Here is a 17,820-nt window from a genome sequence, read left to right as displayed (position 1 = left end):
CTAGTCTCTGATCTGCTCTTGTAGCCACAGTATTTATATGGCTGGTCCAGTTCAGTTTCTGGTCAATGGCAACCCCCAGGATGTTGATAGTGGGGGATTCAGCAATGGTAATGCCATTGAATGTCAAGGGAAGATGATTAGGTTCTTCCTGTTGGCGATGATCATTGCCTGGCACTTGGTGGTATGTATGTTGCTTGCCACTTATCAGCCTGAGCCTGAATGTGGTCCAGGCCTTGCTGTTTATGGACACAGACTGCTTCAGCATCTGAGGAATCATGAATAGTGCTGAACATTGTGCAATCATCAGCAGCTTCCTCACTTGTGAACTTAGGATGGAAGGAAAGTCATTGATGAAGCAGCTGAGGTGGTTGGTCTGATGACACTGCCCTCAGGAATGGCAGCTGCAATGTCCAGAGACTGAGATGATTGGCCTCCAACAACCACAACCATCTTTCTTTGTTTTGAGAGATTTTCCCCTTATTCCCATTGACTCCAGTTTTGCTGGGGCTCCTTGATACCACACTTAGTCAAATGTTGCCTTGATATCAAGGGCGGTTACTCTCACCTGAGCTCTAGGATTTAGCTCTTTGGTAGACTTATGGGGTGGTAATTGACCAGCTTGGATTTTTCCTGTCTTTTGTGAACTCCACACCAGGGAAATTCTCCATTTTGTAAGGCAGATGCTAGTGTTGTAATTGTACAGGAGCAACTTGGCTGGAATATAGCTAGCTCTGGAGCAGTCTTCAACACTACAGCCCAGGCTGTTGTTTGGATCCATAGCTTTTACTGTACCCAGCGCAGTTACCCATTTCTTTATATCACATGCAGTGAATTAACTTTTCTAAAGACTGGCATCTGTGATGATGGAATGATGGGGACCTCAGGAGGAGGCCAAGATGGATCTTCCACTCAGTACTTTGGGCTGAAGATGGCTGCCGATGTGCTGTGCTCCAATATCAAAGAGGATGAGGATGTCCATTGAGGAAATGGGGTACAGGAACAGTCAAGTCAGGGGAGCAACCTCCAATCCTGCTTCCATCCGTAGGATACCGACCTAACCTGTTGCTTTTAGCAGGAGCATGACACACACGCCAAAAGGCAGCTGGAAATAGAGGAACTTAGGAAATAGGAGCAGGAATAGGCCATTCAGCCCCTCGAGCCTGCTCCACCATTCAATTAGATCATGGCCGATTTTCTACTTCAATGCCATTTTCCCCATATCCCTTGATGCCTTTGCTATCTAAAAAATCTATTGATCTCTGTCCTGAACATACTCAGTGACTGAACCTCCACAGCCCTCTGGGGTTGGGAATTCCAAAGATTTACCACCCTCTGTGTGAAGAAATTCTTCCTAATCTCAGTCCTAAATGGCCTACTAAATGGTCTTCTTGTAAATATGCAGATCAGGCTCTGATGATGTTATGTACATGTTTGTAATTTTTACCCAAAAGTGGGGAAGCTATCCTGGGTTCTCCACAAGGCCAATGTAGCAGCAAGTGCATGGGGCCTGGAAGAGACCCAAAAAAGTAAGTCATTTAAATTTTTGCCTGTGGGGCCGAAGGATCAAGTGTCCTCCTTCAGGCCTGGCCAAAGAACCTTTGGGTGTCTCCTGCTTCAGTTGTCCCTCCCATGCCTACCCCCAACACCTCCAAGTTCCCCCTGACCCAGCCCTAGATGTCGGTGCCCCATCAGCCTTTCTCGTTGCCTGAAATACCGCTCCTGCCTTCTGGGCCCCTTGTTGTGAGGGGTTGGATGGCCTGCTACCTGCCTTGAATCCAGCTGGTTGGTTGAGCCTGTGCTGTACAGTCTTAGCATGACTTCTGCACACCACCAGCACCAAATCCCTTACCTATCAGAAGCAAGGTTGCAAAATGCACCGTGTAGGCAATTCTGGGCATAATTACTGAACTTAGTTCATTGTCTCATTGATAATGTATTGTGGCACCTCCCCATTGTTTTGTAGTAAATTTAGCTCCAGTGTACACCCTATACTGGTATAAAAAAATGATCGAACAACTGTGCAGCAGAAATCTTGTTGCCTATTCCCAGGACTTGGTTTGACCTGTGAAGCGTTTCCCAATGTTTTGGAAGTGTGCTGGCATCAGCACTTCTGTTTGTTTTACTAAGACTAATTCTATGGGGGATTTTAGTTGACAGGTTAATCTCTCCAACTTTGCGTGTTATCTCATACTCTGAGCACTTCCCAGTACTGTGTACAGCAAAGATAAGAATAATGAAGGAGAAGCAGCTTTCGAAGTCACTCAAGGTAAATGAAGCTTTCAAAAGAGCTCCACTTTAGCGATCAGGAACGATGGAGTGGAAATTTCAGGGAAAGCATCCATCTGTAACAACAACCAACTTACAGTTATATAGTGCCATTAAGGTGGAATCTAAGAAACCGCCTCAAAGAAGGTAACCTGATGTGTCACTGAAGAGGGTAGGATTTATGCAGGGTCTTAAAATGAGGAGAGCAAAGTGAAGGAATTTAGGGAGGAAATTCCAGACCCCAGGCCCTGTTTGGTAGCGAAAGGGATCGGATGCAAAAGAGACCAGAGTCGGTGGAACAGAGAAGTTGGAGCTTGTAATGTTTTCGAACATGAGTAATCTGTAAAATGTGGACCTAGTTTAGGAAAATGCATTCAGTAAATGAATAGAGTTGATTTGGTTAACTGCTGCCATCAACACTGCGGTTTAATTTTTAAATATTTATCACATTCAAAGGCTACAGTCACAGTATTGAGTCTTGTATCAGACCGAGTTGTTATCCTGGGCAATGTTCCTGCAGATAGTCACTTCCCTTTTCAACCTCCTGGTAGCATAAAGAAAGGTCTGGAATCTGGCATTCTTTGGCTTTCTTCTTACTTTTGAGTGATACTGAAATTGACCTTATCAGCATTTAGGGAAGGCTTGGTTACTAGGTGAGGGTGGTGGCTAAACAGTTAATTTAACCCAAAGTCCAGAAACAAAATACTGGGAATGCTCAAAATCTGAAATAAAAACAGGAAATGTTCAGCAGGTCTCTCAGCATCTCTGGAGAGAGAAAAGCAGTTAACTTTTCAGGTCATAGGCTTTTATCAGAACTGGAAAACATTAGAGATGCAACAGGTAACCTGAAAGATTAGTCTCCCTCTCTCTCTCTCGCCCCCCCATTCCAACTTTCTCTCACTCCATCTCCCTTTCTCTCTCGCTCCCTCTCTCTCTCGCTCTCTCTCCCTCTTGCTCTCTCTCTCTCCCTCTCTCTCTCGTTCCCTCTTGCTCTCTCTCTTGCTCTCTCTCTCGCTCTCCCTTTCGCTCTCTCTCTCGCTCTCTCTCTTTCGCTCTCTCTCACTCTCTCTCACCCCGCAGATGCTGTCAGACCTAGTAAGTATTTCCTGCATTTTTTGTTTTTAATGCAATGTTCCTGTCTTCTTTTGTTGTGGAGTCCTGCGAATGGTGTATGCACGTCTAAGTACTGTCACTTTAAAGCTTGTCGCAATAAAAAAATTACCCAGAATAACAGATTCATGAAACTACCCCTGGGTATTCTTTGCCATTGTAATGCTGTCAGTAGAATGAATCATCATAGCCATCATGTCCTCTCTCAGCTAACTTCAAAAGGAATCAGTATCTTCTTTCAGTGATGGATCTGAGTGAAGTTTTCCTCTGTGTACAATGTGTAGTGACATTGTAAATATGTTTCTAAAGTATATGGTTCTGCTACACATAAAGCGCAATTGCTTTGGATATCTGTCACTGGTGTAGACCACCGTGTCCACTCCCCTACCCCCTTCCTTCAGTGTATAACAGGAATTTGAGCATGCACTATCTCTGATCTCCTGAACATTTAATCACAGCCAGTAGTATAAAGGCAGAAAATGACATGTAACGTGTATAGCAGCAATGTTCCCTACTACCTGCTGGAGGAATGTTGTCCCTCTGAGTTAGCATGGACTGAGGGTCAGAATAGCCAGAATATCTTAGAGCTTTTTTGTGCCCTCTGTTCAAAGGCAGATGGTTTGATTCCTTTTCCATTGAGGCATGGGTACTCAAGTTTTATAGTGCACATTTAGTATCGCAGAACAGTAGGAGGGCTGTGAAGGTGCAATATATTGGTGTATCTAAACACTGCTTTATGGAGGAGTGGGACATGGGATTCACCCTCTGAACCCCCTCCAAATCCCAACCTCCCAATTCCAGATCCACCAAGCAGTGACCAGATGCTAGCAAGAGCCCATTTATCTCTCAGTATGTAACTCTGCCCAGCTGTTATTAGAGATCTGTAAGCAGAGACACTTAGCCATATAGCTGTGGAGTTGGGTGTTTTACTGTCAATCCTAACTCTGTTCTTTCCTGACACCCACTCAAAGACGTTTCGACAGTGTTCACGTGGCAGAGAACTGTAGTAGGGTCCCTGCCAGATTCCTACAATGCAAGAGGCTCTTCTATTAAGACCAGTAACTTGGCACAGACTGGTCCAGTCCTGTTGTGTGGGGGTTACTGTCCTGGGTTTATCTATCGCCCTAATTCTTCCCATCACTTACCAGGACTGTTTAGCTTCCAGTAGGCATACACCAGCAACAGCACAGAGAGGTTTTTTATTCATTCATAGTTTGTGGGCATCGCTGCCAAGGCCAGCAGTTGTTGCCCATTCCTGATTACCCTTCAGAAGATAGTGGTGAGCTGCCACCTCAGGGAAAGGTAGAGATCCAAGGGGTTTGAGAGGAGAGGGGTTGGTGGTGGGTTGGTCCTCCTGCAACAGGTTCCTTGTCGCACATTGGCATTGGGTACCCACCTGGTCCACTGGGAAGGAGGCCCTGTTCCAGAAAATTGCAGATAGCACCAGTGACCTGCTGTGGGAACCTGAACCTCCTGAGGCAGTGATGCTCAGAGATGTCAGGGGAGCTGATCCTTGGTGGGGGGATTGTGGTGGGGTGGGGGGGTGGTGATGGGGGTTGCAGTGGTGGAGGGTTCTCACCCCCCTTTCAGCTGGATGTTTGTGTCCATCCCCTCTGCTCTGTGGAGAGGCATGTGACTGAGGTAAAAGCTGCTGGTGAAAACCCATCTGGTTCACTAATGACCTTTGGGGAAGGAAATCTGCCATCCTTACCTGGTCTGGCCAGGTGACTCCAGACCCACAGCAATGTGGCTGACTCTTAACTGTCCTCTGAAATGGCCTAGGAGGACAGTCAATTGTATCAGTCTGCTAAAAAGTCTGGACTGCAGCGGTTTAATAAAACGGCTCACCGCCACCTTCTCAAGGGCAATTAGGAATGGACAATAAATGATGGCCCAGCCAGCGATGCCCACATCCCGTAAATGAATTTTAAAAAACTTAACCTGCAGTGGCAATCTCCTACTGCCAACTCTGAGCACAGCATGGCAGCACCTTTTGTAGCTTCACCCATTCATTCCTACTGAGGATTAGGAGCAGAGCCCACACAAGCACCAATTGCTCCAGCAGCAGCAGAAGCATTAATCAACAATGGTTTCATGGTCATCATTAGACTTGTAATTCCAGATTTTTATTGAATTCAAATCTCACCATCTACCATGGTGGGATTCGAACCTGGATCCCCAGGGCATTGCGCTGGGTCTTTGGATTACTGGTCCAGCGACAGTGTCACTATGCCACCCATATGCCATGAGGTGGGGGAGGTTGCTGAAATGCTAGGCAGGTGAAATGCCTTCCAACAAATTGGTAATCACCTGTCAAGCAGTGAAAGCATTCTCAGAGAGATGAGGTGCTTTGAACAGCAGTCTCTCAAAGGCTATGGCTGGAGTTCTTCAGCAATAACTGATCAATGCCTTCCTAGCTTGTCAGTTTTACTGAAGAAGCTCTTCCCGCTGTGCATTCATCTTGGTGACCCTGGCAAGTTGCTTTCAGGTTGGAAAACAGACCCCATGGCTGGGAAATCCAGGATTCAGGGCTAGAGCACCTCACAACTGACTTCTTAACAACCTCAGCAACTGTTTGATTACTCACTCAACAGATGCAATCCCCTTCAGTTCCACCAGGGCATGGAAGGTGAGATCACATTGGAAACCTGACCCAACATCGGTTTCTGGGAGCTTCTCACCCTGCTTGCCCCTAAACATGCTGGGAAAATTCTCCCTTATGTCTTAGTGCTCAGATACATTGCACCTCTATAGTGTCACAGCAATTCGATTACTAATTAATGCAATGTTAAATATATAGAAATCTGCATCATTAATGAGGCAGCTCCAAATTTATTCACTTTTTCAAACTGGGATGATGTTTAATGCAGATGATCATTCACCCTATTCCACCAAATTAATATTTTTCTTCAGTAATTGGTGTCATCTGTGTTATTGCTATTCTTATGAATGAGAGATTGTACTTTATCCAATATCAGATCAGAGTACTTTTCAGCCTATGTTCTTGTAAGAAACTAAAAAGATTTAGTAATGAGTAATGAGCCAGAATTAGTGAATAATTTAGTAATAAGGGAGCATTTACCTGGATATAACAGTGAACATAATCTATCAAACTCAATGTCTGGTTTGAAAAGAAGAAACCTAACATAGTTATTGAGGTATTAGATTTTGGTAACTTTAATGGCATGAGACAGTTACATATGCTTTTTTCTGACCTCTGTATTTGACTATTGCACTGCTGTCTTGATCTGCCTCCTATCGTCCACCCTGCATAAACTTGAGCTCACTCAAGCCCCCGCATGTCCAAATTGTGTAAAGTCCTGTTTATCCATCACCCCTGTTGTAGCTTGGCCTACACTAGCTCTTGGTCTGGCAATGCCTTAATTGTAAAATTCTTGCTCGTGATTTCAGATCCCTCCATTGCCTCCACTCATCGCTATCTATAATCTCCCCCAACCCTCCATCCTTCAAGATATGTGTGCTCCTCCAGTTCTGGCCACTTGAATATCTCCGATATTTCTCTACACCATTGGCAGCCATGGCAAGGTCCTAAGCTCTGGAATTCCCTCTCTAAATCGTACCTCCCCTCTTGCGCTCATTTCTTAAGATGTTCCTGTAAACCTACCTCTTTGACAAGGTTTTAGTCATTTGTCCTAATGGCTTCTATGTAGCTTGATGTCAAATTTTGTTTCATTATACTCCTGTGATGCACCTTTGGGTATTTTATTTGGTTAAAGACATTAAGTAGAAGCACATTGAAGTTGTTGACTGACCACAATAAACTGGTGAAAGCTGTTATTGAGTAATACTATAGAGAATAGTGGGGTACGTTCAAAACACAATTTAGCTCAATTGAGCACCAGGAAATCTACTTACCAATTAAAGCAGCCTGAATGGACAAGGCAGGTGAGAGGTTGCATACAACTAAAGCAAAGAACATACAAAGGTGCAAAGAATAATGTAGATCCAGGGGCTGGGAGATAGAACAACAAACGAAGATACGAAAGTTCCGAAGAATTGCAAAAGGAAATACAAAAAAAAGCTTACAAAGGATATCAAGGTTAACACAGAGATTTTATTAGAAAAAAAGGGAGTCGAGATAATGTGGCCAATTAATATTGCAAATTAAGATGGGGAAATGGCAAATTTGTTGTGGATTTGCTTTGCATCAGTCTTCACAGAAGAGTAAGAGGATAGTAAATTTCATATTCCAGGGAAATTAATAATGAATCAAGGACTGGGACTCATTGTAGTTGACATAATTCAGAAAGAAAGAGTAAGAAAAGAATAATAGTGTTCAGGAGTGGCTTTCAGCACAGAATTTTAAAGGAAGCAGGTGAGGAAATTGCAGATGATTTAGACATAACCTTCCAAAATGCTCTCAATTTAGGAACTGTCCCTTTAGATTTCAAAGTTGCAAATGTAACTCCTTTATTAATGAGAAGTGAGGGAGAGGAACCAGGAAATTATAGGCCTTTTAGTCAAACATCTGTTTTGGAGAAGTTATAATTCAATAACTGAGTAAGTGAGCACTTAGAGAAATTTGAGCTGATTAGAGAAAGCCAACATGGATTTGCAAAGGATAGGTCATGACTATCTAAATTAACAGAACTTTTTTGAGAAAATAACTAAAGTAGTGGATAGGGGAATGCTATGGATGTAGTTTATTTGGACTTCCAGAAGGCGCTCAATAATTTTCCACTTAAACTGTTAGCTAAAATTAAAGCGCTCTATTGAAAGGTAGGCTTTGAGCCCCAGATGGAAGATTGCAGGGCCTCAGCAAGTAGGAATTTAACCTCTTCTACTGCCTAAATGTGCCTCATTTACCTCTCAACCACACACACAAACCCAGCCAACCCTTCCATCACACCCGCCTCCCTCTCCATTGCACCCATCACTCCCTCCATCACACACCAGCCTCCCCCTCCATCCCGCCTGCCTCCCCCTCCACCATGCCTGCCTCCGCCTCCATCACATCGAGCCTCCCCATCCATCCTTCCAACCCCCCCCCTCCCCATCCTCCCTCTTTTTCATTCCGGTCTCTTTCCCCACTCCTTTTGCCCCCGTCTCTCATCGCCACACACCCACCCTCAAACGTTTGCCTAGTGTCTCTTTATCCCCACTTTGCTCCAGTCACTCTTTTTTCCCCTTCCACCTTTTCCCTAGTCTCTCTTCCCATGCCCCAGTTTTGCCCTGGTCTCCCTTCCCCACTGACCACTACCCCGCCCCCCCCACTTCTGCTCTTTAATCCCTGGCTCTATCGTCAATGTGGTATTGACCTGATGATTACAACAATTGTCTTCTTATCTCTGCTGATGAAAAGCTCCCGGATTGGGTTCCTCACTTCCATGTCTTCAGTCCTCTAGATTAAATTGTAAACCGTGTAGCTGTTGGGATGGACACTTCTGAAGCCTTGGATCCCAGTTTAAATGGCTGCTAAGTTGGTCAGCACTAGTTGCTGTGCCTGAGCTGGGGAGGGAGCCCAGCTTGTTTTTCACTCTAATCGTCCCTACAGTTATCAATCAGACTCTGTGGAATGGTCAGTGAACTTCCTGCACTTATCTCTCTCTGTACACTCTGCAGCTGTCACTTTTAAACATCCTAGTATCTGCATTCTTACATCATTTCTCATTTAGCGCCCACTTCCTTTCAATATTCTTCTCCCATTTACATTGTTGTGTTTTGAATTGTATCTCTGACTGTCCCCATTGAAGAAATTGAAGAGCCTTACACTGGATGTGAGACAGAAGTCAGAAGCAGTGTTGACCTGGCAGCAACAGGATCACACTCGCTTTCATTGCTGGCTGTCAACAGATATCAGCCCGGGCTGAGGGGGTTGGCAAAGGTGGATGAATTGGAGTTGGGAGGAAGACAACACCGCATGGAACCCAAGCCCGAGATATAGCCTAGACCCAAATCCCCTGCCAGCACTGACACTGACACCAAGCCACCTGAACCAGAGCCCGGGAACCCAGCATGGAGGGAAGAGTTGGGAAAATCATCTCAGGCCTGGGGCTCAGGCAAGGCTGGCAGCAAACCAGTATGTCTCAACAGGTCAAACAGAAGTATCATATAAACTTTGTCAACAATCACATTAAACATTCAAATACATCAGTGTACATAAATAATAGGTGAAGGAGTAGGCTGCTTGTTCCCTCAAGCCTGCTCCGCCATTCAATAAGATTGAATTGTGGCCCTTCCTGTCTGGCATCCTATAACTTTTGACTCCCTTGCCATTCAAGAATTTACACTATGCTGTTGTGATCTTGAATGCATTGCCTGGTGTAAGAATATAATTTTTCCTAATATTATTGTGGGATACTGTGAAGCAGGCTTGTGGGGGCTGTGTGTGTATGTGGCAAATTTAATTAAGCTGAAGGCAGTCAGACTGCAAGGTTTAAATCATAAAAGAGGTTTGGTATAAAAGCTGGCATTTTGAAATCAAGATGGGCGAGCTAAGATGAGATCCCAGTAGATACAGGATGAATGGAAATTTGCATTAGGAGATACGTGAGCTGTTCAATTTCAAACAGGAAGTTTTACAGCTGGCAAAGATTGTAACTAAATGAGGCAACGTTATTAAGTTTATTTTTTCTCTAAAGTGCTGGCTATAATGACAACATGAGAGATTTTTATTCTGGGAAAGGTAACTTCCAAAGAAAGTTTAGAACAATGGGTTTAGAGATAAAAGGGGAGAAAATATGTTTAAGGGAATATTGAAAGCTGTCTGAGCGAGTGGCCATGTGAGGTCATGAAAAGTGCACTGTGCGAAAACAGACCTGTGAAAAGCAGCCTATAGCCAACCCAGAGAAATGCATGCTTGTTCCAGAAAGCAAGGTTTTGTTTTAACCTTGGATTTCTATTTTCAAGGGAGAGGGAAGCCCTTGAAATACCTCCCTTATAGCAACAGTGGGGCCTTTGTAGTAATATTACTTGATGTTTTATGGATTAACAATCTGTTTGGATTGTTGCCTGGAAAAGGTGTTTATTTGCAAGTCTAGCTGAGTAGAAATCTTTTGGGAAGTATTATAAGACTAAATTTAACTGAGTAACTGCAATATTGTGTGTTTAAGTTTTCTTTTCTTTTGTTAATAAATGTTTTAATTTAATATTTAAAATCTCCAAAAGTGGTGAGTGGAATCTTTACTTCTGACTTCAGAGCACATACCTTCTCGTATTTAAAAATACAAGTTGCAAATCGTTGCGATAGCTTGGCCAAGTTTCCCTTTCGATTTTGGTTAACCTGGAAATTACCACCTGCCATACCATAACACTGAAAGGGTAGTGGGAACAGATTCAATTGTTACTTTCAATAAGGCATTGGATGTATACTTAAAAATGAACCCCCACCCCCCAGCCATGTCCCAGGCTCTGGCCTAGGATCATTATAAAATTAACTAGAGAAGCCTCTAAACTTGTTTGTTAATTATTTCCAAGATGCAGTCTATTTGCTAAATATGTTTCCTTTTATTGACTTTACCTCCCAATACCTTATGTTGGGTAGAAAATTCCTCTCAACTGAGAACTTTTCTTACATGTAATAAACCTGAACAGCTCATTTAACAATTTTATTTGTAATATAGCACAGTGTCACAAATGAAATTATGAGACACAATTTCTCTACAAATTTATTCAATACTCATGATGCAATGCTGTGATGCTGATCTTAATCCAGTTTATTATAGCAGGCTGCTCTGAAAGGATATTTTAAATCATGAGCTGAATCAATATAAAGGCATCTCAACTTGCTGCTGCATAATTTTTTTTAAATTCTAACGCACATTCAACCAGGAAAGGGTCATTTGTTGCAGCGCACATGAGATCATTATGATTTGATTTTGTCCCAGGTGAGGCACCTCCATTATGCTCAAGGCCTTTGGTGGTGAGTTCAACATTGAGTCCACTATTAGCCAAAGATTGATTGGATGAGAGATGTCTGGTAGGAGTGGAACATTGACCTGCACAGCACAATTAAAAGGAAAGATGAGAGCAGCTTTCTCACATTGCTTCACCGCAATCAATATCGACATGCCCATGGAGGATTAAGGAACGTTATGCCAGACATTGCACTGTCGTATTTTGATATAACTCTACAATTGAATACCATATACTGAAGAGGAGAGAAGCTACTGATCTGTAATCTAATAAGAGGTTCCAGTTACTATATATATATTATATATATATTTATATATATATATATTGAGTGGAAAGCTTGAACCTCACGTGAGGCAGAGATCAGATCATAATCACCTCTCTGCTATGAATTATATGTTGGTTGACCTCCAAGACTACTTGCCCATCTGGAATCTGTAGCATGATCATGGTGTTTAGCTGGTAGAAATGGAAAGGCGAAATCTGACATGGGATTTGGTGCAAAACAGGTAAAATCATGTTGGACAAACATTATATAACACACTCAATGGGTCTATTCTATTGAAGTCAATGGAAGTGAACATCAGGCAGTATATAGAACAGGCAACTAATGTGCTGCAGCCTGCTGAGCTTCTTTTTCTCTATCCATTCATAGGGCATGAGCATCACTGGCAAAGCCAGCATTTGTTGTCCATCCCTAATTGCTTTTGTCTAGTTTTATCCCTGACCTGTTACTTTAAGGCAATTGCTCAGGAATTCCTTTGAAAAAGTGACCTAAATTGACACGTCCTGAGGCCAACTGGAGCTAATTGTTGATGTAAATATGTGTTAACCAGATGACTTTTATGTACACAAGTTTATTTCCAGTAGTGTCGTACATGTAGAAAATGTCCAGATTTATAGCAATAGGCTTTAGGCCCTGATTTCCATGGCCTTCATTTAGCAGGAATGGGGTAATTGTGAGATGAAAAGGGCAGTGCATCAGTTTCTGCCATTTTCCTGCTCCTAAGGTGGATGCTGCCATACTGGGGCCTCTACATGGGCTGCTCTAAAGCCTGCCTTTCTCAGACAGTAACCTATTTTCAATATGGTAATCGGGGTTCCATGACCTTTGTAGGACCTGGATACAATTTTGATGCACCAATGGGCAAAGCATAAGCCACACAAAGTGCGCTCAGTGCTACCAAATGCTGATCCAGTGATTCTTAAGGTGGGCCAGTGTTGACCACTCAGAAAAAGGGAAGTATAATGCTTTTTTTTCGAAACTTATACAGCCAGAACAAGCATGGAAGCTTTTTGTGCCCCCTCCCTGAAAGAAAACCTTCCCCTCCATTGTTGCCCCGTGTCCGGTCCCTTGGAAAATAGAGCTGAGGCCATTCAAGCATTGGAATCTGTTTCGTTTTGAATTGGAAGCAAGTTATGATTGACTCCATAGGAACATATAGTCTTTTGCTCTTGCACATAGTAACTAATTTTGTTCTTTTGTGTCTGTCATATTGGCAAACTTCAGAAAAGAAACTTATTTCTTCCATTTCAAACTACTTAGAACTTTGGAAAAGCTCAAAGGGGTTTCAGACAGGAGCCAGCCATCAAATTTCAATGCTTGAAGGCAAAGCAGAGCCAAGGGACAAATGAAGCTAATAGAAATCCAAGATGGAAGCCAAAATCATCTGCAAACAGATGACAGATGAAGCCAGCATCCAAATCCCTGATTGATGATTGATCAAATGCAAGTGGTATTTCATGAAGTGGCTCAGTGATGTAGGGCAGTATTTAGCAGGATTGAAATGAGGAGAGTTGAAGGAGCAATACACAATTACTGCCACTTTGATGGTGCCTGAGAGCTTCAGACGGCACAACTTTGCACCTGGCTCTCAGCTGACTGAAATAGTGCACCAGCGAGTTGTGTGAGCCCCTGCAGCTTAACTCATGGCTGGCATCACCCTACATAACAATGGTGGCTGCACTTTAACATAATGCATTGGCTATAAAGCACTTTGTATTCTACCATGCCCTTTGGATGTTGCAATGTAAATGAGAGTTATTTCATTTTTGCTTTCAAATTGAAAACCTTAATGAAGGCACTGGAAAATGCAAAATACAATGTTTAGGCAACTTAAGACCATAAGATGTAAGAGCAGAAGTAGGCCATTCAGCCCATCCTGCCACCACTGGTATTAAGCCACTGGCAGGTAGGGGTCTCGCCATGCAGGGAGCACTACAGATAGTCCCGTGTGGAGTTGCTTGAGGGATCTCATGGAGCAGTGGGGGGGAAGGAAGGTGGTTGGGGGGGTGCGGCAGTGTTGTGGGGGGGGATCCCTGTTCAAAGGCACTCAATGCCTAATCAAAGGGCCCAGCACCTGGAAGGGGGAGCTTCTGAGAGCCACCTCTCTGCCCTTTCTGTTGGCTCCCCTCCCCAGCAACCCCACCCCATCCCACCGCCGCCCTCCAGCCATTGCTCACCCCTGACCTGGGATCCGTGACTATTTTATGTGTTGGGTGTGTGTAGTACTGGCAGCAGCCACCACCTCTAGGTGGCAATGTAATTCAATAGAGATGTCGGCCTCTGATTGGCTGGCAAGTTCTCGATAAGTGGGACTTCCATTCCCAGGTTCCTTGACCCCACAGGAAGGCCTGCCAAGTGCCTGATTGGAACAAGGTGTGACGTGCCTTCCCAAAAAGGGGCGACGCTCACTCTTGCTGGCTTTCAGCCGACAACCCAGACCCCCATTGCCTCCACAAGATTCCAATCTTTAATTGAAACATCTTAAAGAAGATAAAAACGTCAGGTGAAAAATGTTCAGAGATTTTAATGATTTTATTTATTGAGTTGTTATGGGTATCGGTGTTATCAACAGGAACTACAAAAGTGTTGTTTTTAATATATCATTTTAATAAATTGCATTACTTTTTGAGAGGCTACAAAAATTGACTCAACTTGAAATAAGTACACTTCTGGGATAGAATTTTTATCGGGAACAATATTAAGCCATTTAAACCCATAACTGGTCCTGCTACCGAGCTAATCCTTCTTCCATTCTTTTACAACAACTTGTATTTATGGTATAGTAAAACTTCCCAAGGCTCTTCACAGGAGTATTATCAAACAAAATTTGACATTGAATCACATAAAGAGATATTAGCGCAGTTGACCAAAAACTTGGTCAAAGAGAGAGGCTTTAAGGAGCGTGTTCACATGAATGTGGACTGTCTCACTGTTACAGTTAAGATCTGATGTAAAATTTAAGAACATGTAGGTACGATTAGGTCACCTGCAGAAACGAATAAACAGTTTAACTTGCTGATTCTGACACTGTAATTTGAGCGCTGGACCCCAAGCCTGTTGTTTATAGAGATCGGGTAGGAGTTTGAACGAAGAAACTCACCCTTCTTCAAGTGAAGGCTTCCTTCAGTTTTTCAACGTCCTCTGCTTGCCCTGGATTATGAAATTGGATGCTATGGTATATGACATTGTCCTGTTAAAAATAAGTAAGCAAAGGAATTCATGATTGGAATGAAAGAGAGCGCTGAAGGTCAGGCGGTGGAAGCATCTGCATGAGACGTATTTCCTCCTCTGATTTGAAATATGTTAAATCGACTTCAGCTTGTCAAAGAACTGGGAGATGGTGTGGACCCTATAAGGAACACAAATACAGAGGGATATAATGATGTGTGCATAAGGGAATAAATTGTATTTATATGGCATTCTAGCACCTCTGAGCCACATCTCAGTCCTGCACTGAAGTAGACTACGTGATGTGCTAAAGGGACCAATGAGGAATCTTCAATTTGTGCTAATAATGGTTTGTAGAGAGCAATATCAGTAAATGTTGGCTGAGCCCTGAACTCTGCACCAGCTTATTGTATTATTTTGCTGATGTTGGGCTCTTGTCTCTACTCTCATATGAACGTAGACTGTCTTTTCTTTTTTTTTTGCAGTTAAGATTCCAAGTCGAAGAACCTATATTGATCCAGAAACTTGTGAAGATCCCATCCAAGCAGTACATCTTTTTGCCAAAGAACTGGACCTTTCCTGTATCAAAATTGAGAGAGTTATTGGAGGCGGTATTGATTATTTTATTACATTTTCTACACAGAGAAACAGGGCATTGCAATTTTAGCTAAAATCAAACTCAAGACACTGACAACTGCCATTGAAAATAGCTCTCACTAGGCATGTCATAAAGTTGTGACTATATGGATCAGATACTTCTTTGTAGAGAAGGAAAGGTAGTGATCCCGGAGATTAGTCTCATACATCGCAGTTCCATCATTTTCAAAGTGACAAATCTCTGGGAGCATGTCACTTGCTCAGCTTTTTGACTGGGCTCGAAGCAGTGGGTTTAAACAAATTTGTTTTTCGTTCAGTAGTTGCAGAATATGCATTCAACCCTGTGAACGTGAAGCCACATCACCTACCAGCATGGGTAAGCTGAGTACTCAGTCAGCTCTAGGCTGTACACTTTGATTATGTTCAGCACTGAGCTTGCCTGTGACCAGGGAAAATCCCAAACTGCACCACTAATAACGTTCACATTACTATTCATTGTGCTGGCAAAAAAAAAATCCCAGGAGGTCGTCCTCAATGCCCTCAGAAGGTCGACCTCAATGCCCTCAGAGGATCGACCTCAATGCCCTCAGAAGGTCGACCTCAATGCCCTCAGAAGGTCGACCTCAATGCCCTCAGAAAGTCGACCTCAATGCCCTGAGGATCGACCTCAATGCCCTCAGAGGATCGACCTCAAAGCCCTCAGAAGGTCGACCTCAATGCCCTCAGAAGGTCGACCTCAATGCCCTCAGAAGGTCGACCTCAATGCCCTCAGAAGGTCGACCTCAATGCCCTCAGAAAGTCGACCTCAATGCCCTGAGGATCGACCTCAATGCCCTCAGAGGATCGACCTCAAAGCCCTCAGAAGGTCGACCTCAATGCCCTCAGAAGGTCGAACTGAATGCCCTCAGAGGGTGTACCTCAGTGTCCTCAGAAGGTTGACCTCAATGCCCAGAGAAGGTCGACCTCAATGCCCTCAGAAGCATCTGTGGCACCACATTTATCTCAGTATCTCTGCCAAAGTTGGCACTGTTCCCCTCAGGGGCAGCCCCTCCAATATCTGTCTTTTACTGGGTTTAGGAGACAGCACCTCTGAATGACTGAGTGTTTGAAAAGTTACATTCGTTCAGCCTTCTGGGCGTCATGCACCCACCACCTGAGCATCCTGAATATGTTGCTGTGTTCTGTAGTTTACGCTGATTTAACGGACAGGCTCATTTTTGCTGTGAGAGTGGAACTGGAGTTACTGCTACTTGCTTTTGTGGGTAAGCTCACTTAACATATGACAATTACTTTTTGAGGATCTGACAATCTCACAGTGGGCATGTCTGATTATGTATTTTGTTTATTGGAAATCACACAAGACATTTCATACTCTGGGTTATATAAACAAGGACAGTTTATTCATGGTTCTCATTCATTTTAAATCAGCATGACTTTAACTTTTTGAGAAAAAGATTTTCCAAACAAAACTCTAGTTGTAAAGTTTCACTTACATCATGAATAGGCACACTTGAGTATCAAAACAGGATAAAATGAAACGCAAGTCTATAAATTCTCCATATAAGTTCCAATCTCACCTCTGTTGCGTTATTATTTTAAAATTATTCATGTTTTCTGTCTGAGGGGGATGAGGGGGGAACATTCTCTTGTTAATTCCCTATAGCAAATATTAATGAACACCACCCCGACCCCCAGCCCCACCAACAAATCCAAGCACACATCAGCCCCTTCCCTTAGGTAAATACATAGTAACATGGCCCTGTATCAAAGCAACTCAGTAATGACCTCCCTCTGTCCAAACAAATAGGTCTAACCCCATCCTTCAAACAGGTAATGAGACCCTCTTAACCTCTTTCTCCCCATCCCAAGTTCACACACCTGAGCCCCTGACAAATGTGTAATGTCATCTCTCTTGATGCAAATAAGTAAAACAAAAAAACCCTCACCCACATGCAAAAAACAGAGCACTCCACAACCCCTAAACAAACATGTAGTGAAACCCCATTCCTATCACACAAACACATAATGGCAATCCTGTCCTCCAAGTACCTGCACAGCAGCATCCCGCACTGCACCACCTTACAGAAAGCAAATAGTCAATTGTGCTGACAAAGTTTGTTGTCTCCTGTAGGGGAGTTTGGGGAAGTTTGCAGAGGCTGTCTTAAGCTCCCGAGTAAAAGGGAGCTCCCTGTGGCCATCAAAACCCTGAAAGTTGGCTGTTCAGAGAAACAGAAGCGCACCTTCCTGACAGAAGCAAGTATCATGGGACAGTTTGATCACTCAAACATCATCCGGCTTGAAGGAGTTATCACAAGAGGTGGGTATTTCAGTGGGGTGATGTCTGTTACTTTAAACATTGCTGTTATTATATATCAATTATAATTATATTTAATAATTATAATTATATATGTATATATATATATATATATATGTAAGGGGGCATAGTGGTAATGTCACTAGACTAGTGGGTGCTGGGTATGATGATGAGATAGAGTGTCTGGATGTTATGATTGAGACCTGAG

The 17,820-nt window shown here is 43.3% G+C and overlaps 1 protein-coding gene across 1 annotated transcript in view; it reads left to right on the top strand.

Moving 5' to 3' along the window:
* LOC121291613 (ephrin type-A receptor 7-like) overlaps positions 1-17,820 on the top strand; it is a 630,124-nt gene that overhangs the window by 567,967 nt on the left and 44,337 nt on the right. The window contains exons 10-11 of the mRNA XM_041213056.1: positions 15,187-15,312; positions 17,430-17,615. Coding sequence (XP_041068990.1) covers positions 15,187-15,312; positions 17,430-17,615 — 312 coding nt within the window. The remainder of the gene's footprint in view (positions 1-15,186; positions 15,313-17,429; positions 17,616-17,820) is intronic.

This window comes from Carcharodon carcharias, chromosome 19 (genome assembly GCF_017639515.1).
Source record: "Carcharodon carcharias isolate sCarCar2 chromosome 19, sCarCar2.pri, whole genome shotgun sequence".
Taxonomy (NCBI): domain Eukaryota; kingdom Metazoa; phylum Chordata; class Chondrichthyes; order Lamniformes; family Lamnidae; genus Carcharodon; species Carcharodon carcharias.
The sequence above is the reverse complement of the archived record's forward strand: the minus strand, read 5'-3'. Positions and strand labels throughout refer to the sequence as shown.